The sequence below is a fragment of the Haemaphysalis longicornis genome, unplaced genomic scaffold, assembly GCF_048455015.1.
Source record: "Haemaphysalis longicornis isolate Haplotype H1 unplaced genomic scaffold, Haemaphysalis longicornis Haplotype H1 scaffold_5, whole genome shotgun sequence".
Classification (NCBI taxonomy): Eukaryota; Metazoa; Arthropoda; class Arachnida; order Ixodida; family Ixodidae; genus Haemaphysalis; species Haemaphysalis longicornis.
This window is the reverse complement of record NW_027526385.1, coordinates 143777967-143805013: the sequence shown is the minus strand read 5'-3', so window position 1 is coordinate 143805013 and position 27047 is coordinate 143777967. Positions and strand designations below refer to the sequence as shown.

General features: G+C 47.0%; 1 protein-coding gene across 2 annotated transcripts in view; it reads left to right on the top strand.

Moving 5' to 3' along the window:
• Window positions 1–27047, top strand: part of LOC144139425 (uncharacterized) — a 51776-nt gene that overhangs the window by 13270 nt on the left and 11459 nt on the right. Inside the window, exons 5-7 of one of the 2 annotated variants that reach the window (XM_077671758.1) lie at window positions 8521–8680; window positions 11674–11786; window positions 25257–25451. In XM_077671758.1, coding sequence (XP_077527884.1) covers window positions 8521–8680; window positions 11674–11786; window positions 25257–25451 — 468 coding nt within the window. Of the gene's footprint in view, window positions 1–8520; window positions 8681–11673; window positions 11787–13708; window positions 14246–25256; window positions 25452–27047 lie in introns of those variants that run through there. The other variant, XM_077671759.1, reaches the window with a different exon arrangement.

Genomic DNA, 27047 nt, shown 5'->3' with positions numbered 1-27047 from the left:
AGTTTTAAAATGATGGAGCTCGGGAGTGCCACAAAGCACGCTGCCGGAAAGCCAACTTTCTCGTACGATGATGATGATCACATGAGCGCCTCAATGGAGAAAAAACGCCTCAAATGGTCGGATGAAAACCAGGATCCCTCGCATTCGGAGACCGAAGTCTAGTCGATTGCGCCATTCTAAAACGATCAAATCAATTTGTATTTAGAGACTGGTGCATGGAGATGCAAATTTAAGCATAAGATCCTGCACCGCTCCGCCTAACAACACGGTGGTTGAACTTGAAGCTTTGATCGTGGAAAATCATAAGGCAAAGGGTCAAAGCCAGACCCCTGCGATTAAGAGTCCAAACTGCGCGCGAATCCAAGACAAAGCTCAACTATTCCAAGTGTGAACCGTCTACAAGTCAGAGTTCAGACTCAGACGACAACCGAGGAACCTCTCACGAGAAAGCCCGTTGGACTGAAAACCGAATGAGTTTTGTTAATTCAGTGTAATTCCTAGTTCGCGTTTATTCGGCGCCTCACACAGAAAAAGCGGTCATGTGAGGTTGCAGGTATAAAGCATTTTTTTAGACTTGACAAGGCCATGATCCTTTGTTTTAATGGCATAAAAATGTTATCGAAACAGCCTCTGATAGCCTATGTTGGTCTAAGAAATGTGTTACCATATTTTGCGGGCTGTGACAGCATACATAATGCACCCAAAGGAAGTAAAAGAACCAAATAATAGACTGATATTGAGAAAGAAAGCTTAGTACACAAAATTAATCAAAGATTACCTGTGGACATAGTAGTCTCTAACGAGTGAAGGGACTTTGTATAACCTCCCTTAAGGTTTTGCGACCGTAGTTAGTACGTGGGGCAACGTCGTTTCCACGTGACCTTATTTCGTGTAGCATATGCTTTCCCTACAGGATTAAGGGTACCCAAAGGATACCCGAATCATTTCCTTTTGAACCACCGCCATAACGAGTGACGAGAATGGGTTTATACGCCTGGAGTACACCATCACTCATAGGTGGTCAAAACTATACCAATCGTGGTCATCGCGAGGCAAGAAAGCCGGAGGGAAAGATGAAAATTTACACATACCCTTTCTTGTTGTGATGCACCTTTGCATGGCTCGGGTGGCTTGTGTTTGCTCAAACCAAAATGAGCAGCTGATCGGAGACTGAGGAGAGGTCGCAAGTAAGCAATTTAGTGTTTCCCGGGAAGAACTCACAGTGTGCGTATTGTACTGGAGAGTTTAGAAGCAATAGTACAGTGCGCAGTTTGGAATGCATACTCTAGTAAAGATAAGCACCAAGAACTTTTAATGCAGGTCCAGTTCCACAGAAGATGCCGAAAATGTGCGACCGCTTTTTTGTCTGCTTAAAATCATCTGAATATGAATAAACGTCGTTGGTTTCAATGGCTACGTTTTCCACGCCAGCCTTAACGCTGGGATAGCTCGATACGTGTGTTTGAAGAAAAAGGCAACTACGAGATCGATTACCGCGTGGCCGTAGAAACCTCGTGGCAGTTAACACTTTCTTTCTGTTCTCGTGAGTTTAGTGACTTCGGTTTTGTCAGCGTCAGCGACACTGCGACAGCAAGCATGGGAGCCTGCGAGCCGAAGCGGAACTCCCACGTTTGTGGAGGTCATTTTATGAAGAGCCTAAGTTATTCAACTACGCAACAGCCCAAGCTGCAAACTATCCGCACCCCTTCCCATTTTGCCACCTGCGGTGAAGAAAGGCTGGTACTGATAGTTAAAAAATCGCAGTGTTAACGTCACCCTGTGTTTTTGATGCTTAATTATTATTTTTCGAGTACCTATAAAAATAGTGTAATGCCTTGTGAAGCAGTCAAAAACACGCGACTACTTGCCTCCAATACAGGTGCATCATCCCGAGTCCTCGATCACACACACTTCTGACAAGCTGCAAGCAGTTAGGATTTCGAGACAAATGCTTGGAAGTGCGAAATTAAACAGCAAAATCATCCAGCCCTCCTTTCAACGACGACGATGGTCGAAGGTGAAGCTTTCTTTGTGCGAAATAGAATGGGAAAGGGTCAAAGTCAAAGATGCTGCGATCGATACGTGTCAAATTCAAAGCTCAACTAGTCAGAATTTATACCCAGAAGGCAACCAATAAAATGCACAAAAGAAAACTTTACGATAAAGCATCATCGACGTTAGACAAAAGAGTGAACGGTTTTTCAGGCTAGGTTGCAGCTTGAAACAACCGCAGCATTCAGCTGTTCAACTGAGGGCAGGTTTTTGGCACCCTCCTGTCTCTCATCCTTCGGGCACGCAGAAATTGATTTGTGAAAAACCATTAGCCAACCAGCCCCCAGCCATTGTAAACATTGTAACACAATGCTTTTCCGCGACAAGCAATCACCTTCTACTGTCATGCAGTATTTGTTGTGTACACGATTCCCGATGGTTGCAGTAGGCGCATTTAAGTAAAATTGAACAAATTTCTGCCGTAACTATTAAAGGTACGGAGGCGTCGTCCGCCACACTTACTGTTTCGAGGTAAATCGGAGAATGCATCTCCAAACTTTGCCTTTCGCTTGTGCTCGACGGCGTTTGGTCATCAACCGCCAAAGGCCAGCGCCGCAGCAATCCTCCATCGGCTGCACACAGAGGCTTTGTCCGATCATTTAGCTGCAATATATTCCTCAATACGCCATACTGCATGCAGGCATGTAAGATTTTCGCGAAGGAACGGACTTTGATATCCTTCTTGACTTCCATCTTGGCTCATTGAGTGCCGTCTGCTATGTAATTACTGAGTATGGGCGTGCCTAGTGGAGGTCACCGCGACGATCCAGATTTACGGGTCTGAAAAAAATTGTTCTGGTTACCTGTGCTTTGCAAACCGCACTGCAGCAGAACGTGAGAAAGCCATGCACAACTACGCTGCGCTGACAGCCACCGGCAGTCCACTGACGAGCTGTTTGCCACGGGCGGTGCTGTTCGCTGAAGCAACGGTAATGCCGTACAACGGCCTCCCGCTCCCTATACTCTTCCGCCTTTCTTGCCCAGAGTTTGCACCTGAATCTTCCCAGCGCTCTGCCCACGTCATACTCCTCACTCTCTGTACCTACCCTATTTTCTTCCACGTTCTCTGTCCCCCAATCCTACTTGATTTTATTTTCCCTTCTATATACGTATTCCCGTATACAACCGCTTTTCTTATTCATATCTTGTCCCCTGCCCATATTCACACCACTCCATCTCATGGGTCACTGCGCATACGTGATGGGTCATCGCTAGGTATACGGGTCATGGGTGGCAGCAGTAACCAACCTGACAGGCTCACCAAAATGTAAGATCATGCTTCCGAGAGACAGATCAAAGACTTTACTTCCCAAAAGGAATACCAACATCTTTGAAAAGCCAAGATGTACTTTAACACCTCCAAGAATCGAAAGGCTTCTAATACCATGATCGCTTGCTTTTGCACAACAGTTCGGGAAGATTTACTGTGCGCCGGCGGATAGCGCAAGAACGATGTATAACATCAACACAGCGACACGGCACGTTGCGGAGCTATTTCACTAAGGTATTTTTATAGTAGTAGCCCTGACTCAATTAAGAGGGCGGTGCTGATGTCCCAATTGTCCTCCAAAATCTAAAGAACGGAGCGCTGCGTAAGCGTATGTTCGCGCAGGCAAATATATATTATTCATAAATACCTTGAGCACGTTCCCGGTGGCCTGTTTGGCGTTATGGCAACTTCACATTGCCATAACCAAGTGGCGGCAAAACTCAAGCGAGACTGCATTGTGAGTTTCCGAATTTAGCGAAGAAAACAACCCGATGTGTAATAAAAGGAATACGAAACATGGAGATGACGTAACAATGCCTAAACATATGCAGAGGAAAACAAAGTAAGGTTCAAATAAATGGAAAAAATTGACAGAAACGAAGAAATAGTAAGTACCTTAGAGATAGGGAAGCAGGAGCGAGCAATAGTAACAACTGTCGTGTGCGTAGTAACGATTCAGAAAATAGGTTGTGGCGCCCTCTCTGGACTAGTTATGTATCAGTTCGGCGTTGATACCGAAAGCCGTCAACAGAGGGCACCACAGACCGTGAAAATTACAAACATACCTTAGATTTAGTTTTCTCCAATTCGGGGAAATTATCGCGTTTATTCATGTCTTTTTCACCATTCTATATTATGGTGTACTTGCTTGTGACCTAGCAACGGCTGCCTCCGTGCAACGGCGTAGCGCAAAAATAGGCCCCAACATTCTGCCTATTAGTAACGTGTGCCCGTGCGTCGCAATACGATGGCCACTGGCTTCGTAACACGAGGGACCCACTTTCCATCCCGACCAGGGGAAGCAGGCCTCTGTTCGGGTGCGTGACGCTGCGTTACTACGCTATCTTGACACCCTTGCCCGGAACGAGCTAAGACGACAAGCGGGGCCCCTAAAGTGCCCCGCACTAAAAGTTTCATGAAATCCTAAAATTGAAATTGAAATCGTTTTTTTTTTCTATAGGCATATATGTATAATTTCGCGGCTGATTTGTCGGTAAAAAAGCATTTCTAGGCAGCTTGACAAGCCCCAAGACCCATACACAAAGGCAGCAGCAGTGTGCAGCGAGAAAGCAAAAACAAATAAAGAAAGAAATGAAAACAAGGGGAGAGAGAAAACTCCTTTCAAAATAACGAAGAGTATTAGGATACTCCCTAGAAGCAGTACGCTAAGGCAGCACTCACTCGTGGGTTCTCTCGACGGCAGCGATGGACGAGCCTCTGCGTCGACGCCGCAAAGTGCGTCTCAGGAAGGGACCGTGACCCACGTGTTGGCAGGGAACGCACACCGTCGTCACGTGCTCGCCCACCTCACGTTTTCGCCAAGGGTAGCACTGTCCAGCGCCTCGTGCGGGACCGGCATTCTGCTTCCTCCGCTCCCCCGCGGCACACTTTCGGAGAGCACTGGCTCGCATCGCCACGGTGAAGCGCCCTCCTCTTCCAATTTCGCGACACTCTCCTCCTTTGCTTTTTTTCATCGTTCGCTTTTGTAGAATGCGCTACACTGGCCGAGGTTGAGCAGTTTCACGTGGATCCCAGAGAGCCGTGCTGCTCATGCGCGTGCAGCACTGACGTCACACGTCGCACAGAACGCTGCCCGGTGTCTCTCACACACCACACGCGCGCAGCGTCTTCGCCGACCTCCGTTCCGCACGAGGCGGCCCAGTCATCTGATGATCATGCGAGGGGTGACCGGGTGTGGAAACGATGGCTCGGGCGTCGCAGCAACACCGGCGTGTGCCTGTGGAACCAGCTGAGCTCGAAGGCGATTGGTGACGCTGCGCCGGAGCAGCTTGATAAATATACGTGTCACACGATGCCTACGCCCTGTGTGTATTCTTGAAACAGCAGTAAGCGTGATAATCAAGCTAATCCTACACATGGAGCATACCTAAAGATGATGAGCTGATACTTAGCTCACGCTACGTATACCCTGTCATAGCCGACAAAAGCCACTGCTAATTTTTTTCTCTTACTCGTCGGTATTTGCGTCGTTGGCTCGGTTACGTCCACAACGCTGCGCAGCCTACAGACGGCTGCCAAAAAGCCGTGATCTAAAAAGTAGAAACTATCGCTAGACACACATAATTTAGGAGCAGGGGTCACTCAATTCAACTTCAAAAGCGTAATCGTTGGGATGGGAGTCGGACAGTATTCAAGGTAGTGACATCCAGAGAAGTAAATCATGAGGAAATACAAAACCAAGGTCAGGAACAATATGATCAAAACATTAAAAGTACTGCTTAAGGGCATCAGACATCAATAGAACACTTGGAATACTGCCAGACTATTCAAGGACAAATCGGCTGTGGCGTGATGGGAGCACCAGACACGAAATTAGATGAGTACAAAGGACTAAAATGCGCTCTTGCGCAAAAGAAACGACATTCCAAACATACGATGAAGTAGGGAAAATGAAATTGGTGATTGTAAAGGCGTGCGGCTACAGGAAGTACGAAGGAATGCGTTTTTGCAAAAGACAAGGACGAAGAAAAGAGAGGACAAGACGTCGTCCTCGTCTTTTCGCAAACTTGTTAATCTGCACGTTATAAACCAACTATCCAGCAATAAAGCCGTAAAGAAAGTACGTACGCAGACATGATAAAGATGTGGTCTCTATGCTACAACATTCGAGTTTATTCAGTACAAGCGGAAGAATTAATCTAATCATTTGAGTGCCGTAGTTCTGGGGCTGGATACGTGCCAGAATTCCTGTGACCGTGTGTTCTAGGCTGGAACGGTTGCTTTTAGATTTGCCAGGGAAAAGACAAAACTGGTGGCACTTTCTTCGTTGTGATATGCGGACACAACTCTATAATGCAGGAGATTTCGCATCTTTAGCAAGGAAGTTCTTTCTTAGGGAATTTCTCAGAGAAGAAGGACAATCCCTTTTCGATGTGTTATCAAGCTACTTGTGAGCAAGGAAGCGTTTCTGGAAGCAGAGGTAAAAAATAATTGTATGTGGTTGCTGAGGGGAAGCATAAATCATACGACATATGGCAAGTCTGATTAACGGCATCTGACCCGTCCTCCATTAGGCGGACGTGCATTCTGGAAACAGCAGCATCTACGCGTAAAGAAACAAAGGCGGATCCCACGATTTGGTTGGAGCTGACGCTACCCTAACCTTTCATCGTTGCATACATTGATAGAAATAAAATTGGGGACGGGGTTTTCCTAAATTCTCTTCTTGCTCGGCGTAAAAAATAATTTAGAGAAATCTCTTCAAGTTTGTTTCAACCAAGGCTCGCGTTGCGGCGCGTAAAAACCGTCGTTTTGCAGGCATCAATAAAGTTATACCTAACCTAACCTTGATTGGCATAATTGCTGATTTTTTAGAGTGGAGAGCAGTGGAAAGTGCTTTGACAAGTACGGGACGTAATACGAAATGTTCAACGCCTAAAATATCGCGGCGAAGATGCCACACGCTTCAAGCGAAGTGCACGTGCTACTCTAGCGCTTCGGAGTGAGCTTTCTTTTCATTCTGTCCTCAGGCTGGCCGATGGGAAACGGAACCTAATCACGGGCGTAATTCTGGGTGCACTTACCACACTCTTCATGGCGCATCGCCTTTTCGGCTGCGCAGACGCGATACGAACACCATAGGCACGATGGGAGATAAATCACGGGGGCACACCAGGCAAGAACACCGAAACCAGCATCTGCGCCCTAAAAAACGGGAAAGAAGCTAAAAATGCTTTGCGTTCACAAAACTCACTGCCAGTCCAAACTTTAAACGTCAGGAATCAGCGACAGTGTTTAAGCTTAAGTGAGCCGGATACGTGTACATTCTACTTCGCCGTGGCTGAACCACCCAGAACGGCATCTAAGGCGGGCGTATCTTGGGTTTGGGTGCGTAAAACTCTCACCTAGGCTCTGAAAGAGGCGTATAACTTGCTGCCTTTAGTTTGTACCATCTTTACGCACAAACGGGAAGCGACCACGCCAACGTCGTCTGCGGAAGTGAAGTTTCCTAGCGAATGACAAGGGCAGGCAGGCAATACATAATTTATGTAACTCAAAATACAGGGCGCAATTTTTTTTTACTATTTAGATAGCAGTTGTGGAAAGGGAGAGCTGAAATCCGTCGCCAGCATGCGTTTGTAAATTCACGGAAAAGAAGTGTTAAGGGGTGCTCTGACTTCAAAACGTTTTTTTTTGTGCACAAATTTGTGCTCAACAGGTGTGAATTTGACTGGACATTGTGTTCCTAATAAAATATCAAAATAGATGAGTTCGTGCTTGTTTATTAAATGACCACAAATAAAAGAATAAGTTTGGTTCAACGAAAGGAAACTATTGTTGAAATACCCGTTCAACACATTACAGCGGCAATTTTTAGCAAATATTGCTAGCAATAACAAGAGAAGATTGAACAGCAGCGATTAAGCATCCGCTCTCTGTCCCATCCCTTTCGATGCCACATGACTTGTTACTGGAATGCACAGCTGCAGGACAATTCCGCAGCTAACAAGATTTTCTAATGGGTCGCCATGGTGGTCGTACTTCGTTCTGTGCACTGTGCTAATTGAATGCCCGCATTTTGGTTAACTTGCGAATAACTCTCTCCAACGTATTTCTCTTCTGATGTTATGGTGGTGTTTTATGATGTGGAAGCGGAACGTTTTTAGATTTCTATATGTGTTTTGGAAAAACAAGCTTTCCTTGGTGGGAATACAGCTGCGCAAGTTTTCAAAGTCCATAGTTCGTCAAATAAAATATGTTTTTTTAGTTCTTGTCAATTAGGTGTGACCATTTTACAAGTAATTGTAGCGCTATCAAAAGACATTTTTTCATACCAAGATTCTTAGAAGACACATTGATTGCGGAGAGATGTTAACAAAACTTTCTTCTACTCGCGGCATTTTTTTCCCTCTTTCGCGGTGCAGTTCGCTGCTTGCTAGCCATGAGTTGCAGAAAACATTTATGGCCTACATACCAAGTTCAACACCATCACCGTCGTCCTTTCTTTCTTTTGCTAGGAGGATCCCTGATTTTGAAGAAAATTTCAAGGAGGCCAAAGGCAAGGAATGGATTCAGAAACACCTTTTTTCCAGCAATACATATCACTGGGGCGTTCTTAACATTAACCAGTTTGATGTCGAAGTCGGCTTCTTGAAAACAGCGCTCAAAGCCTTGCAGGTACGATTTCAGGGCTTTTAGTATAATTCTTTCACGGTATCTCCACGTTGACGTTCTTAGCCAAAGACCTGTGCGCCGCTAGCAGCACCCCCTTTTTAAGGAAAGGGCCTTAGTTGTAATGGGGCTATGTATTGAACTCCGCTCTCATCTAACCCGCAGCCTTATGACGACCACCGACTTTAGCTACAGTTTTGTGCGCCAAGCATGCGTTACATACATTGTTTGCTAGACGTCTACTGCTGTCAGTAATTGAAAATGCGTGACATTTAGCAACTCATTCTTTTATTCCATGAGCAGAATTAGTAACCACACCAAGTGTATCGGGAACGCGTCCGTCTTAACATCAATATGCTTTGGCGGAAGTAGACCCTTCAACAGCGCCTCGTACATGTATTTATGCTCGGCACACAGACACTAAATAGTTATCACACAGTCCTGAAATTTCCTAACTTAGACAGCGGCGGCTTTTTATGCATGGTTTCCCGCTGATGTACAATACGAGGACAGTCGGGTACCCATACTGTAATTTGGGGGGTTGGAGAGCACGAAAGAAAGAAGCGTAAATAATGTAAACAACAAGAAACAAAATCCCCACGCACACATATACACAAATTAAAACGCCAACCGAGACATTTACCCCAAGAAAAAGCTTCGAGTAGACATCTATGTCACCTCGATTGATTCGGATTCTTTCGGATTGGCTGGAGCAGTTTCGAATTATTTGTTAATTTTTTCGCAAAATGAATGAATGCCGTGGTGAAAATGAAATCCGCCTGTGGTAAGCGTGGACTTTGCCTACGCGGAATCACTTATTGTTGCTCACTATTAGTTGCCAGGGGGAGTTTATTTCGTCTTTTTTACCGCCCTACCAACCCCCATTGAAAATTTATGGCGGGGCAGCGGCACCGTTCGCTCGCCTGTACGAACAAGTTATACATTTGAAACACCTTGTGCTTATACCGCATGTGTGACTCAAGCGCTAGTGGTCGAGGAGGCAGTGTTCAGTGCTGACGGGGCCCTAATGTCTGGAGCTTTGTGCTGTTTTGGTTTGCAATGATAAAGGAATACTTACTGTTTACATTTTGACTCCGACGAAGAAAACGTGACGCTTGCAGAGCTGCAAGCAAATGTTGCCATACGAAGGAGGAATATCAGACAAGAAACCATTCGCGTCTGGCCCTTTTTAAATGAAATAAAATTTGTTTTTGCGACTAGCGGATTTGTCGGACTGCTTCCATGTCAGAAAAATTGATCGGCTATTGTGTAGCAGTCGTACAATGCAAAAATTACATTTGCACGAGTTGTGCTAGGGCGACTTAGCTAGCCGCAAAAGAAAATTGAGCGCTCAACAGATATGTGAACGATAACCCAGGGGTATATGAAGGTGACCAGCCCGTGATGCAACAGCGCTGCGCCCACGGCTTGGCACAATTGAAGCTGGATAGCTGCGTACTCCGGGCCCCCATCAGTTGACTGTTACCAACTCTGGCAAACAACTTCAGGGGTGGGTATGCCTATGCGGGCACTGCGCGGGCTCAGGCCGGCCCTCTGCTTCAAGCATTTTAAGCTCTATTGCCCGCTTCTTGCAGATGACGCATGACGACAAAATACAGCTTTGGGTCATTAGGAATACTGCTTTGTGGGATAATTTTATCAGGAGCTTCGAACAAATGAGGAGATATACAGGAAGCCCCGTGAAGCATTGCCGACTTCTCGAACTCTTTCCTGCAATTTCTCAAGACGTCACAGAAGGTGTTTCATGCGGTTTTCGGCCGCCTGCGTTCGTCGCCGCAAAGAAACACGAATGGGCAACTGTAGTGGGCCATCAGTTCCGTTTGATCGTATCACTGGAATGCTAACATGCTGTTGACAGACTGATAATTATTTTTGTTTCTGGCCCTCATTACTTCCACCACCTCCACCAGATCACGCCGTTGTAGCGGAAATTATGAAAGGTTTTGGTTTCTCTTGTATTTTAGCTTAAAAACGTATTTCGTGGCTTGCGTGAAGACGATTGACTTACGAGAGGGAATTTGATTAAAACAGTTTCATTTGGTCGTCGCGGCTTGTTACAAACATCAGGGAGCAATGAGAACTTAAGGCTGCTCAGCATATAGCACCAATGAAGAAACATGCACTCATATCAGCCGTGCAGTACCATGTAATGAACGCTGGGCAAATGCGTAAGGAACTTGCATTCAAGGAAGAAGCTCGAACCTTTATTCCCAAGCAGGTCACATCGGGTTAGGATATTGTAGTCATTCAGAGTGAAATTTTCCAAGCCGCTACATTGCTCATGGATACTTATCGGGACTTTTGACGTTACTCCTTACGGTAGATCACTGGCTGAGCCGTGTTACTGATGCGCCGAAAGACGTGGGTTCGATTCAGACAGCGAGGGACGCTTTTCCGATTGCGGAGGTAAATAAAACCTATTGTGACGAGATTTCGCCACACGATATACATTAAGGAGTGAGTGAAAGTATTCCCGAGCCATCTTCTACTACCGGCATCACAGCCCAGGTGTGTAAAAGCTCGGGTGTGCAAAAAAAGATGCATATGTTTTTCCTTTTTTTATTTTCATGTTGGCGATCCTTATCACCCGTCCATTATTGTCATCTACTTTTCAAGAGAGCGGCCTAACTCTTGAACTTTTAACAAATATTCCTAGATTTCGAGTTTTAAATCCCCAATCATTTGTGTGCCGGCGGTTTTACTTCGATATCCGGCTTGTGTGGTCAAAAAGGTGCGTAGCAAGCGTTGCCCTATAAATGAATTACATTAGGCCAGGTCAGACTGCTCACTCGCTCGTGCTATACGCGAAGTGGTGGGAAAATAATCGGATTCGCCAATGGTCCGGGATCTACCAATTCAAGCTGACGATGCGAAGGGAAATCGTTCCGGCCGTGCAAAGCGTTACAAAAAAAGTATAATGATGATTCCTCGACACGTAACTAAACACAACACGTTAATCAGTGTACAATTTGTTGCAGGCCCTGGCAGAGTTTTCCCAGCCTTCTGCAACTAAGCTTGTGTCCTCGTACACATTTGTCGGGATGTACGGCCCTCCACCGAGTGGGTGCAACCAAATTTCCGGGGATATCAAGTGAGTAGCCCGCACAAATCCCCAGTGAGGCAGTCGTGAGCTTGCGCTTGGAGTCCTTGGGGCCTCTTTACAGCTTAGGTTTTTCGGTAAAGTGCTAACGGCCGGTTTACAGAGGGTCAGAATTACAGGGTTCACCACAAGTGGGCACAAGTGCAAAACTATAGCTTAACGCATACGCAAGAGACCCTAAAGTGGGCCACCGTAACTTCCAAGACAGAAGCGTTTTGCCATAGTTTTGAAAAGTCTATGCTTTATTGACGGCACTTCACAAGGTCGTAAATGCGAGGAAATTGAGTGTATTTAATCGGTGTAGATACAAGGGCACCAGCCCTATGAGAGTAATTAGGCGGGAGGTTCCATAGCGCTGAAGCCTTTCCCACCAGGCTTCAACCAATAATGGGTACTCGCCACCCAGCAGAACTATGCAGCCAGTCCGCCCCACAGCGTCCCAGGGACGTAGGCCATTGCAGACGCAAAAATAAAACTCTCACTACCTCAACGGAAGGTAAGCACAAAGAAGGCATACTGCTAAAGTGACTGCTCACAAACCCACTGTATTACGCCGCAGATCTACAGCTCCTGCATCCTACACTCCTCAGCGACAATTTTTGCTGCGTTACGCTTAACTCCCTATACCACGCGGTGTGGGAGTGTGACGATGCCAAAAACACTCAGGAGGTACGGGAAGGATGCAAGAGCACTGAAAGGTCTTCCTTAGCCGCGATATCCTCTAGGAAAAGTGTGGGCCTGGTGGCCTAGCGCACAGAAGGGTGCGGCTGGTAATTGTACTGCACGCTAGTGTTCTTATCCAGCCTGGTTGAATGACGAGTACAAGGTGAATTGACTATTTCCCATTGCCTTTTGCGCTTCGGGTCGATCACGAAATGCGTATTTTACCGCTCTCCCTCACGTCGGTTCTGCTGAGGCTAGTTTTGTAGCAGCTATGCACTCGATAAATGCGGTATCTACTGGTTGTCATAGTTCTCCTTTTGTGAGCATGCACTGTCAAAGAAGGCAGAATTCATAGGCATGTACCTTTTCCAATCATGTCGAGGACTGTTATTTTCCTGTAACTACGTATGACAGGTTCGTGTATGCAACCAAAATGGGTGCACTGGTGAAGAGCTGAAAACAAATTACGTCCACTAGGTTCGGCAGCCATGCTTCGCTGCCAAGCGCCCCGCGTGAAGTGTTTGACGTCACTAGGCCGCTATTCTGTCGAGCAACTGGCAACACGAACCCTCTGCTCAGCCTTTGTGACGTCCAGAAGAGGTCTTGATACAGGCGCTGATGGCATGATTTCGACACATAACCAGTATGACCATTTCTTGCAATTTTTTTTGTATTCTAAGAATTCTTCCGAGGTTGATTCTACGCGTTTGTTTGTAAATTACGGCGATTTGGTATCCTTTAGGTAAGTTTCGATTCCACTCACAGCCTATGAGTGCGGTTAAATGACATTCTGCAGCACGCTTAGTGACATTACACATGCCACGTGAGAAGCGCCGGGTACTTAAGCGGTTCGAAATGCTAGGCCCGGCATAGTGGCCTCCGACTGAATACAGCGCTCGCAGGGGTATTTGTAATGAAGTGTACCGTGAAAGATTGCAGCCGATTGAAGCAGTTATGTTATGCTGGTGTATGAATCTCTGTGTTCATTTGAGCTGTTTAGTGCGACACCGGAGTGACTGTTAGGCATTTGTCTCTGAACAAACTACTGCTGTAACCGCAACTTCGTTTTTTGTAATTTCTGCAAGAGGACAGAACAGACTACCGAGTACAACATGAAGTTAACAGAGACCAGTTTTAGGAGTCCTTTCATTTTTTGTGGAATTTTGCGTTCCCATTTTTAAACGAAAAACAAATTATCATACGTATCACCGCTTCAGGGCCACTAAAGTGATCATACCACACCTTTGCAGATCTGGTTTCATGCCGGACATGTTTGTAGTCCTCGGCCACCTCTCCTATGATGACAACGTGGACAACCGTGGAGCTGGGCTCACCTACGCGTGCAGGATATTCCCTCCAAATATATACTACATCCCCGATGACGTTCGTAAAGGCCTAACCTATGGCCACACCTTTGTAAGCAGACCATTTGTTGTACGATAAGCTGACTTTATATATAAAATAGACAATTCGCTAATAGTTTCCATGAAAAGGCCTATTCCCTGTTTTGATTCCATCTCGAATGACATGTGTTGGCGCTGCACATGATGGTGTTGACGGCAATGTCAGGCGGCAGTTGGCCTTGCCACTGGCAAACGAGATGCGACAGGAGCAGTGGTTGCACAGCCCTGTTTGTACAGCGGCTGTCGTACGACTGCAATAAGAAATTTGAATAATATTAGGAGTAATAATTTGTTTATTGATCCATAGTGATTAACTCAGTTATTGTTGGGTCAGCCCAAGCCAGAAAGGCTTGTCGGGCTGTACCCGTCGGTCAGAGGCAGACACAGAAGGCATTACCATCAGTGCATGGCAATTCCTACTGGCAAATAAAAAAATCAATGACTAATGAAGAATCCTTTGTTTCGTTTCTCCACACAAGTCTTCGGGGATGATGGCTAACCTGCCTTGTACACCTCCATTACCTGCCTATGATTTCAGCTGCCATGCAGTTGATAGCCACTGCTTTCCCTCTACACATCGCTGATCGCTGTTCGATGTTGCCCCAGCCCGAACAGTGAAGAAAACTTGACGCCGGATTTCCGGAGGCCCCACCTGCACTGCTGTGCAACTCTCGGAGGCACAGAATGTATCGACGTATGTGTTGAAAGTATATGTTCACTCGCTTTTTTGGAATGCCTGCTGCGGTTTTCGTCATCCATCTAAAGCCACATTTTTCCCTCGCTTAAGAAATTCACCTTTCCAGTGCCCCAACTGTCGATCCGTACAGGTGCCGCTTGAAATACTTAGGTAGTTGTGGCCGAATCGTTTCGGAGTTCTGAGGAGCTGACCCGGCGATAACCGAAAGTAGCGGCACGCGCATGCGCACACAGGACGGCAATAGCCCTCATGTAGATCTCAACACCCTTATTCCGAGGTGGTTATGAGCATCGCTCCCGGCATAAAGAGCGGCGAGTATGCCGCGAATGATGCTCGTAGGCACGTTAAAAGAACAGGAGGACTGCGATTCGGGCGAGTTGGTGAAAGTTCATGATTAAAAATCAGCGCGGAGAAAAACAAAGCACAAAAAAAAATCGCGCCAATCCACCCCGTGAATGTGGTTGGAAAGCAAAGCTGTAAACGGCACCCACAACGATTACCCATGCGACGTCACTTAAACTCACTCAACTCGTTCTACAAATTGTAAAACCAGAGAGAAGTGAAATGCACCTAACCACACCATTTATACCTTCAAAGAGATATTCTTGGTAAGGTTAAATCAATGCATGATGCATGAATGGTGGTTGGTTGAGTTGTATTGGTGTAGCCCAAGAGTGGAAACTTTTTTTATAAAATTAAAGTAAGCTCCAACATGGTGTTAGACGATCTGACTTCTCCGTCTCTGCGCCGCGGACGGAGGCGACGAGATTTGTGGCCGAGATGGAGGAGGAGCGAGCGGAGGAAGAAATACTTCTGCTCAGATTTCTGAACGGCCAAGAGTGCAGCTCAGGGGAATGATTCCTTCTTCTGTGGAGTCCATATGCAGTCCGCGCGGCCTCTGTTCTGTCCACTCGGGTAGGTAGAGAGGGCCTGGACAGCAGAATCTCCTATTGCTCTTGTTGGGTAGTTGACGGAAAGAGAGGAGGGTGCTCACGGCTAAAGTCGCACACTCCGATTAAGGGGCGGAGTGTTCCTACTTCTGAGCAAAAATTACATTCAGCGTCGTAGCGATTCGGATCACACACACAGCGAATCACACACATGGCATCCCTCGCAAAGGTCGCCTCTACTTTCAAGATTTATCTACCTGAAAATGTACTTGTGGTTATCTGGGCTTTACAGGCCGCACCGCAGCAGGACGACAGAAAGTCATGCACAACTATTGTGCGCTTACCGCCACCGGCATTCCACTGACGAGCCTTTAGCCACGGGCGCCGCAGTTCGCTGTAGCTACGGTGGTGCCATACAATGGCCGCCGGGTCCCTATATAGCCGTTAATCGGAGCTAATTTTGTTTTTGAAGGAATCCGCTATGCCAGTATTGCCTTTGTCAGAAGCAGGAGTACCCATGACGAGTTCGCTATCCGCCTACGTTGGTCGTGAGAATGCCTGCATCCGAACTTTTCCGGACGGTAGTGTTGCTTTATACATTCGGCGCGGAATCCCCACGTATCTTTGCCTGTGAACGACTTGCGCACTGAAACCATCGAGGTTGTGGCTGTGAGAATACAGTTGGGCACCCGGAAAATTAGCCTCGCATCTGTGTACGTGTCTCGGCGATCACACGTGATAATGGGGTATTTTTTGGCGAAGCTGTGCGCCCGTTCTCGAGCACCGCGGATCACTTGTGGCGACCTCAATGCGCACCCGCTGTGGGGTGCCAGAAAACAGATATTCTTCGGAAGCAACTCGTTGAAGCTGTAAACCGCCTGGAGTTGTGTATTGCCATCAATAGGTTACACACCTTTTTCCGGCCGGCCTCTTATACGAGCGCCATAGATTTATCACTGCACACTAGTGATATGCACATCACCTGGAACACTTCTCCAGATTGAATGGCCAGCGATCACTTCCCCATTTTGATTGGTGCAGCTGGTTTTCAAAGAAATGGGCGCAGAGTCGGAAGTGTGAACTGAGACCCGTATAGAGACGGAGTGAGCACTTCTAACGGTGATATCTTCGAGGCCATGCTCGCTGGAAAGACCGCAGCAACTACTATACTCAAGCTACGTGCCAACTTCCCAGCACCAGACCTCAAGCTTAGGGACTTGTGTGCCGCATGGCGAATGGCGGAACGTCCGTTTACGCGTCGCAAATATGACGTATCACTTAAGACTTGTTTTAACGGGTTAAATTCGGCGATTAGGCATTGGACAAAGAAAGTATGGATATCGCAATGAATTGGATTTTGCGATTCTCTAAGCGTCTCCTGCAACACTCATTTGGAGAGCTTACAATGGGATTTCCAGAAACCGGCGGTTGCACAAGCCGGTCATCGCTCTAACCCTACCTAATAGCAGGCCACTTCATGCCTTGGCAGACGATTCTGCCGACTTCTTTTCTGTGGATTCAAGAATCCTGTCCTGTCGTTTACCTTGTCTGCGTTCGTCTTTCGTGCATGTTTCGTTCACTTTCCGGGAGTGGCTGAACGTACGGAAGAGTTCGCTCCGACGATGCCCAGTGGGTACTGATAGGATAAGCAACAAAATAGTTGTCAATTTGTCTTTAAACCGCAAGAAGGACTTGATCCTGTATTTTAACTGTGCTCGGGTTATTGGAATTATTCCTGCTTTATGGATGCTTGCATGGGTAGCACCGCTTCTGAAGCCCGGAAAGGATCAGGCGAACATAGCCACATACCGGCCCGTTTCAATTACATTGTGTGTGGCTAAGCTCATAGAAAAGCTTGTGAATGCTAGGCTGATGTGATGGTTAAAAACTAAGAAAAAGCTTCCGCCATGTATGACTGGCTTCAGGCAACGTTTGTGGGAACACGACAGCGTCCTCGACCTTGTCAGCCATGTCAAGCACCAGAGCTCTTGTACAGTCTCAACACCGGCTTTCTTTGTTGAAGGAATCAAAGCCTGGTTATGCGGTGTGTGTGACCGCGCACGCACGTCGCATTACCAGCGAACCTGTGAGTTCGCTTATCACGCGAACACTTCATGCGACGCAGCAGAAGTACGCCGTGAGCGAGAAGACTGCAGCTCGCGCTTAACACAAATTTCACTTTATGGAGTGTAGTAATCGTCAGTGCATTTTTGCGCCCATCCGTGCTTCTGTATATTTTTTGCAATCATCTGATAACCGCACTAAAGCCGTTAGCTGCCGTTTGCCCAACTTACCAGAGGGGCTTTGTTGGACGTTAGGGGGAAACTAGTTGTGAAAGAGGTATCAGCGGTGGTGAGGAGGAGTCCTGGACTGGCGCCGAGTAAATCGATGACACCGGGATGAAAACTGGGGAAGTTAGACATATACTGCTTTGCAGTATAAGCTTCCGCCATGTATGACTGGCTTCAGACAAAGTTTGTGGGAACAAGATAGCGTCCTCGACCTTGTCAGTCATGTCAAGCACCAGAGTTCTTGTAGACTCTCAACACTGCCTTTGTTTCTTGACGGGACCAAAGCCTACAACAGTGTCTTGCAAAGCTGAATCATAACAAAACTGCCAGAAATGGGAACACAGGGAATCTTCGATTCGTGCGCGCTTTTATCACGGGTCGCTTCATCCAGGGGAGATTAGGAAACGTTTTAAGTAGCACTACAAGTGCATCGCGAGGGGTGCCAGAGGCAAGTGTTCTGTCGCCTGCACTTTTCAACGTGGTGATGGCGGGCCTCCCTCGAGGCTTTAAAGACATTGCAAATCAGTGCACTTATCAATATATATGCAGACGACATATATATCTGGATCTGCGGATATCAACACAAGAGGTTGGGTATGATAGCTCAGGGAGTAATTCGATACGTACAAGCGTATCTCTCCTGAGTGGGACTGATGGTCTCCGCGGAAAAACATGCTTTATTTGGTTTCCAGGAAGTCAACGGAAAACTTCGTACCTCAAGTTAACCTTAAGTGGCTTGCCAATCCACAAGGTAATCGTGTGAAGTTTCTCGGCGTCACCATCGACCATAAGTTGGTCTGGAAGCTATCCCTGGAGTCTCTTGCCACGTCCTTGGTACCCCGCTTAAATGTGCTTCGACGAATTGCTGGAGCGAACTGGGGGGTCACCCGTCACCTATGCTTTGGCTCCACTCAGCATTCAGCTCCACTGAGCAAGACATTACTCACCCGCCTCCGGTTAAGGGTGGAATCCCCCATACACGCGGCACTCAACACTACAACCATTCCCTACGCGCACTGACGGAAGAATCAACATCACTTGGACCCGCTGTGGTCTTTCGAGAGTTTGAAGTGTCACCTCGTCATCCTGGACCTTCGCTCGAGGAGATTTAAAGAAGTGGCTAAAGCGATCATGTTAGGACTTGAGCACTTGGAGCGGTTGTACGGAGGTTGTACGGAGATTGTACGGCGGTTGTACGGAGCGGATGTACGTGTTTATGGAGGGCTCTGTCAACAGAGGATTAAACACCAGCGCAGTGGCTTTTGTGATTCCCAGCCCAAAAGTTTCCTGCGCAACTCGCATTCACGATTTGACATTATCTACAACGGCGGAGTGTATGGCGATTGAGGCGGCCTTGAAAAAGATCAAATCACTTCGGGTGCGGCGTATGGTAATTCCTACGGATTCCAAGACAGCTGTACAACTTTTGTAGCCTGTGTTTCCCGCAGATAAAACTTTCCAACGCTTCCTACGGCTCCTTTAGCAGCTAAATAAAAACGGGATTAGCGTTCGCTTCCAGTGGGTTCCTTCCCATGGTGGAAACCAAGCCGCGGACAGGTTAGCCCATAAAGCGGCGTCTTGTACTCCTTGTTTTGAAAGTGGCTCCAGATGAACGGTGAATTGTAAAAAACATCATTAAAGAACACCTGAGATCTCTGTGGCGACCTTAACACCAAGCTTGTGTTACCAAAGGAATGAAGAGGACATAGGCATCCTTACCGTTCCGCATCCTCACCAACTCAGCAAGGACACCCGCATCGCCTCATCAGCTGAACCTTGTCCCCTCACCTCTGTGTGCACGAGCTGATATCGGAAATTTTCTTATTGACAGCAGAGATCCAGCAACGGAGAGGTTAGCTTTATTTAAGGAACTTCGAAGGAGTACCGCTCCGCGTACCCCTTTGGGTGATATACTTTTTTTATAGGACATTAGATTGCCAGGAGAGACATTTTGCTCCTAATCCTCGGGTTTTTCAGTGACAAATGCCTCAGTGACTCCTTGTGATTTCCCGCGCATAGCGGCAACAAGGTGTTCATCGGGGGGGGGGCAATTGCTGGCATATTACGCAAGGCTAGATCAACCCATTAATACACATCCCCACCACCACCATCTGTTCTTGTTCACACTTGCCGCTTCATAGTTCACGCTTAGTTCACACTCAGTCGTTCACACTTAGTTCTCACTTCCAGCTTAGTTCACCCTTCACAGTTTTTAGTCAGTGTTACGGACTAGGCGTCGTCCTTCTAGACGACCCGAGCCAGACAACTCCTGATTCCAAAGCTGCCAAGCTCCGAAAGAAGCTCACCGCAGCCTTGGTTGTCTGATAGTTCATAGAATCCAGAGCGGGTGTGAGGTAATAGAAGCTGTGCTCGATCCTTCTGGAAGTATACGTACGCCATATAGGATGGTGTAAATAATAATTGACGCCAAGACTGCCGTAAGGGCAATGTTCCCGCGATTCATGTCTACGGGTCCATTTCCAGAACTCAAATTACGGTGAAATAACCCCTACCCTACTCTGGAAACTCCTTTCACGTCTACGAAACTTCGGGCTGCAATACGGCAATGCAAACATAAATCGGAATTAGGTCTTGACGGCATAACGTGGCAGCATATACACAACCTGGATGAACCTCAACTTGAACATCTGCTCAATTCGACTCCAGGCAATCGGGAGAAGTACAGGAACCTCTCCAGCATACTTTCATCAATCTCATTCCAAACCTGGCAAAGATCCCTCAGAAGGAACGAACCTGCGACCAATCTCCCTTACCAGTAAACTGTGTAAATTGATGAAAGGAATCATAAACGACTTGTATTCATCAAGCAAAACCAAGATTTCGACCGAGACTTCCTACGCATGACTACCCCTAGCTACTTAGGAGAGTAATCAACCGAAAAGCGCATCGTCGTAATCTTCCCGAATATGTCTTCACAGTCGGCCTCCGCAAGGTCTTTGACAGAGCCAACCAGGCGGTCATACTGAAAGCTCGTGCCCAGGCATTTTCCAATGTGCGGGCACAAAACTGGATAGGCAGCTTCCTCAAAAATCAACCAGTTCAGCTTTGCGAATCACTACCGGGATGTGTACAAAATACGTAAATCAACAAGAGGAGAGTCCAAGAGGAATGTGTACTTGGCCCCGCACTTTTTAACACAGTTATGGCTCAGCTCGCAAGGGCTTTGGAAAATAAAATGTCGACTCGGTTCGCACTCTAGGCCAACGGTAATACTATTTGGACCGAAGGCTGTAAATAGCACACTTAGCAAGACATTATTACAGAACCGCAAGCTGCGGTGAACGCACTTGAAGATGTTTTACCCTACCTAGGCCGTGAACTAGCCTCAGAGAAAACCGAGCTTCCGGTTGTAACAAATTCCAAAGCAAACACGCACACAGAGGATACCATTGTTCATATTGGCGGAAGGGTCGTAGCGGAAGCGAGAGAATCAGTTCGCCTCATTACCCTCCCCCCCCCCTGTTGCAGTGGGAGTCTTAAAGTCAGGTTATCAAAATTAGGACAGAAATGCAAACAGATGCTTGCACTTATTCTTTGTTTCCCCGATAGGTGCGGTGAAGCCAATCAACGTGCATACCTCGGCATGGCTTGAGCTGTAGCAATTGGCACAATGACATATAGCACCCCCATTTATGACCTCAATAGGACAAACCTTCAACGTTTTCGTGCTCTACAAAGGGCTACTTTGAGAGTAATAACCGGCCTTGCATAACAAACCTGAATCGACGCCCTTGATCATGCTGTCCCCATCCCTCCAACGGACACTATTGGGCAAGGTACGCGATGTAAGGCTGACGCTACCTAACCGCAGCCTGACAAGGCGGGCATTGAACTAATGCCATGGGGCGCCCAGAACCCTCCCCCTCTCCTGAAAGTTCCGTATATACGAAGATATCGGAATACGGAGTACTTTCCTAGAAGGACACAAAGCCACAACAAAACGCGGAATATTTTTAAGAAACACACGTGAACGAAAATGTGCATACGTATCCCAAACTTTGACACGGATTTGATGTCTGTAAGTTTTCTAGAACCGCCAAATCATTGTCCTTGTGAATACCGTATATACGGGGTATACGGAAAACATACGGAGCGTCATTTTGCGTATTATGTGACATAAATACACGAAACCTGTGCCAAACGTTTTTATAGTGCACACTAATGTGATCCTCTGTTTTTTATACTAACCTCTACTTTCGGTGTGCTTGGGGGCGGCATAATCCGTATGAACTCCGTATTCGCATAATTCCGTATGTACGGAACGTTTCAGTAGTGCCGGAAGTCTCTCTAGCTACTGTGTTGGAACCTTGGACGTTTACATACAATGCTCTGGGCACAGTTCTAGAGCGGTACCACAAAAGAAGTGCCAAGCAAGAAAACGGCGAATTCGGCAACTACGGAATACCAAACTGAAGGAGCAGTGGATATTTTTACAGGTACAAGCATTAGACCGAGTGCACTACACCGAGTACATTACAGCAAGTGCATGACACAGGTGCAAGCATTGCACTATTTCGCAATCGAGCACGTGAAAGCATACTCGCCTGCTCTTTGGGCAAACGAATTAACCACAGACCTGTGAACATGAATTCAAATCATCATCATCATCATCATCATCGCCATATTCACCACCACCGTTATAATCATCGAAACTTCTTAAGGTGGGCGTGTTAGCGTTTAGCATACACGCGTCGCACGTTCGAGTCAGTCATTTTAAGAATCATTTAAAACAACGCGGAACAAGCCTTGTCATGCTACCTCCCGCGGACCTTCTTTTGGTCCCGTGCATCCCACTTCCTGGCTACTTACTGGCGCAGTGCAGATATCTTCTAGGCCTATTGCCGTCACACAGTCTTTTTTAGATGCGACGCTGAGAGGGGCATCTCTTGCTGGTGGCCCTGTCCTGCGTGCGTCGTCGTCGTCCGCGTCCGTACAGCTGCGTCTCTCCTCCACTCACCCCTCACCTCTCTCCGATAGCGAACACTCTCGCCCAACATCTGCGGGCGCGTGGCGCAGCGCACTCTCACTCCGCCGGTGGGTGGCGCTGCGCGCTGTTCGCATGTGCAGTACTCTCTCTCTCTCTCTCTCTCTCTCTCTCTCTCCGCGGTCTCCTCTCCTTCGGGTGCGCTGCGCATATAAGCGGAGTGCCCCGCTCCGGCCGGTCTCAGTCGACGGTCGCCCCAGTTTGCTGATCGCAAGGACTTGATCGCGCCCGTGCTACGCGAACCTCTGACGGTGCATTTCACGGACCATAAAGCCAACGTTCTTGTGTGTAATAAAGCCTCCGTCTAAACGACAACAACAACGTCTCTCATTATGCTCACAATTACGCCCGCATCCCCTCGCGTTGAACCCAACGATGTGATTGAAACGCAATTCACGTTCACTACGCGTTTCACGCAATTCGACTAATGGACCCAACGGAAACACGCAACGGAACCCCATTCAGCGTCGCAACACACCAGGGTTCTCGCGAGGGGAGGGGGGCGTAATTGTTTGTCGCAGAGAGGTTGAAGGGCAAAGACGATGGTTCATATCGCCTGCAGGTTTCCGAGAGTTCGATATATCGTTTGCTCAGCTTTGGTTACTGCCCGCGCTACCAGCAGAAGCTTGTCATTGCAACATTGGTGCACATGTCTTTTCTCATGTTATAACGACAAACAAAGCGTTAATAGTGTTGTGAAAGTAAACTTGCATGAGAAGTTACTAAACCGATGGTACGAAAGAAAAACGCACGGAATAGGGTTTACCGCGCATTATCTACAGATCAGGGTCGAACCGTTTCGGCGTGCGCCGGTACCCGTTATTTTTTTGGTTCCTTACCGGTTCAGATTCAGCGTGCTCAAAAATAACTGTTCGTGTTCGGGTTCCGCTCCGACAGAAATACCGGTTTGGCTCAATTCCGACACACTGATGTACTATTATGAGCAATATGAAAGGGAACACAGGAACGCATAGAAAACACCCTCAGACCCAGATATGAGTGATACGCAGCGGCCACCGCCGGAAACAAAGTTGAAAGAGGGACACTGTTCTAACAACTGTTCCCATTCCCGCCGTGCGTCTTATCGGCTGTCCGACGATACCATATTATCGGTGAAATGACGTAAGCTGCGGCTTTGTAGAAATGTCAGCGTGGTAGGGGTGCCAACAGTTAGTGGAAGAGCGCCCTACTTTCCCCCTTGGTTTTTCACAGCGCCGTTCGCGTATCGCTCGGAGCCTGTTTCGAGGCTGTTTGCCACGCGTTCCTGTGTTCCCTTTCATATTGCTCATAATAGTACATGCGCAATTATATGATACAACACGCCAACGAGCTTCCGCATCATTTTGGATTTTTTCGCATTAGACTGAGAAGTAGATGCAGAATGGTTGTGCTCAAACAGCGACTATTCTTCACTGCGCAATCTTTCCCAGAGTTAATCAGGTCGACTTGATCTATAATGGTTGACTCTCGAGTAGGATTCGCCCCGCACCTTTTATTTTGCAAGAGCATTCTATTATTTTGTGGGTTTTCTAAAAGCAAATATTTACCACAACAGAAACAGTTCTGTTTTTGTCAGGAAACACTTCGTGTGGTTATTTGGCTGCTACGCGTAGAATGACTCTTCTGAAAAGTGTGCGATATGGAATATGTCTGAACAAATTAAAAATGACCATCGGAAAAAAAAGATCTGCAGTAGTTTTGGTGCAGCAGTAAACTGCGATTTCTTGAAGGCTCGCAGCTGCAACAACAATTTGTTGAGTTTTTGTGTGTGTTTCAGCAAAAAAAAATTTACAAGATCAGCTAGGATCCTGATTTGCATATATTACTTCGTTTTACGTCCTTATAGCAGGGCCAGCGACAGAAGGATATTTGTTCTACCGGAAAGTCGATGTCCGCGTTCAGCGTGGCCGTGAGCCGCGGCCCTCGCAGATATTCATTCAACTGTTAAAAACAAGTTAATACTGCCTCATGTCTCGCCTCATGTGCTGGTGGAACTGCCACAGCATCGACAGTTGCGTTCCCGCTTTGTAAAGACAGTTTTATTGTTGACCTAAATAACTCGTCACGACTGCCTACAAAGTTTAGGTATATGTAAAACGGGGTGCTTTCTGTCATGGTAAAATGACTGTTCAAGCTATTGGTCGACGCCAACAACAACCGAACTCTTTATGTGAGAGTTTTCAAGATTGCGATGCCAACTAGCATGTTCACACATCCCCAAGAAAAGATTAGCAACATAGAGAGTGGCGGAAGGATGCAGCAGACCTGTTGTGTCTATGAAAGTGATTGCTGAAAGCATCACCTGTTACAGTCATTGGAATCGTTAGTCCAAAGCAACTACTCAGGAGACGTAATTCATGCAGAAACGTTTAAATTCAGCCCATAAAAAACCAAATGAATGGGAAGCAAACAGCAAATTACAATTTTCTTACGTGTGGTTGTTGCTCCCACATGCTGCATCGTATTACGTGCCTTATGGGGAATGCTCTTTTCTTCGCTGCTTATCCCGTAGTACGAGGCGTGTCAACTGGCCGGCTGCCTTCAGAACGATCAGACGTTCCAGGTGCCCATCGCAGTATCCTTTACTCTTAAAGGCCGCTGGTACAAGGCAGAGACTCCCGACCCTCAAGTGCCAACGATTGGCAATTACGACTTGCTCAAGCCATGCGCCCTTGGGACGTACTCTCAAGGCGCTTATGTTTTCCAGGTAAGAAAAAATGAATCCAGCCTGCACTCCTCCGCCTTTGTGCACAGTTTATTGGTAGGTAGTAGTGCGGAACGGATGCGTGTTGAAGCATAGATATTCCCGAAAGCCGGAAACCTGCGTCAGACTCCTGCTTTGTTCTCTTAAAAAATATAACGTTCAGATCTAGTATTTATCAGTTGTATTAGTTATCTAATGGTATTATTAAACAATTATTCCAATCGCCGGATATAGGAGTCCGTAGGGGCACGCAAAAGATCTACCGTAAGAAATCATGGTCAGCCAAGTTGGATATTTCTCACGAACAGAGAAACAAGCGTCTTTGGCGCCGTAATTAGGCATACAATGTCGCTTTGAGAAAGAGATGGGACAGCTATCGCAAAACACTGCGATGTCGGTCGAGCGTATACGCAAGCAGCCGTTAACGAGAAAAAAAGTGGCGGCGTCTGTGAGGCAAAGCAGAGCTTGCCTTACACTACAGAACAAATTAGGCCTCAGTAGACTTCCTGCATATTCCGCTCCCAGAGTGCAACAGGACTGTACACAGCAACTGTAAATTGACCGTGTAACACGCAACCAGCTATTGTGATTCTATGATTCATATGCGCTGTCTTCTATTTGTCTCGTAATAGTTTTATATTTCCGCATACAATGTTTTGGTAATTATGTGTTCCTCCTCCGTTACTCTGCGAAGCTCCGCATGGATACCGTTGCCAGAATAACGATGACAGTGATGCCAGCGTATAGGCCTGAACCGGTCCCCGACTGCCACGTGTGATAGTCTGCTGTGTTATCTCTGTTTTCGTAATATCTAGCTATTCTACAACAAGGAAACTATGAGGCGCATGTACATTGTTTCTGGTGCTTTTATTACGACAAAAGTTTGAAAAGAGGACCACGTTTTCGTTCCAATAAAGTTTATGCCGAAAGAGAACTTTGATGAGCGTAACTTCAACTTAAAGCCTCAGGCGATTCGGCAGTAAAATTATGTCGAACTAGTCTCAATCTGCAAGATCGTCCCGCAAAGCTTCGCCTCCATCACAATTTGATAGAAGTGGGCGTCGCCATCAACACCAAGGTCAACGCTGCCGTTTCACGAGAACTCCCGCAGCTACAGTAAAGCCCGCTTGTAAAGCGCGAGGGTTGTAAAATAGTTCGATATAGCAAACTTTTGATATAGAAAGTGGAGCAAACACAACTTATATCAGAGCAATCTTGCCGACGGAGTCACGAGCTAACGCTCAGCACTTACCACCCTGCAGTTCACTGTTGGTACGACACTTTCTCGGAAAGAAAACATTTATTTATTGGGCGGAAGAACTGCGTGACTGTAGTATGCTACTGGGAGCATAACGCGTTGCTGATGACTGCTTGCTCCATGGTATCTAAACAGTCGACAAGCACAAGACCACTGCCCTCAATGGCACTGCAGTATCGCCATAGCAGAGCCATGAGAGCGACGGCTTCGCTCGTGCTCAGAAGCATTAGGGAGTCCTTGGCGTCTTCGACAGAGCGGAGACAAGCACGAATACAAGCGAATAACGGCGAACCAAGCGAACCGAGCAAGTGCGGGCAGCGAGTGGCGCGGACTTTAAGTTC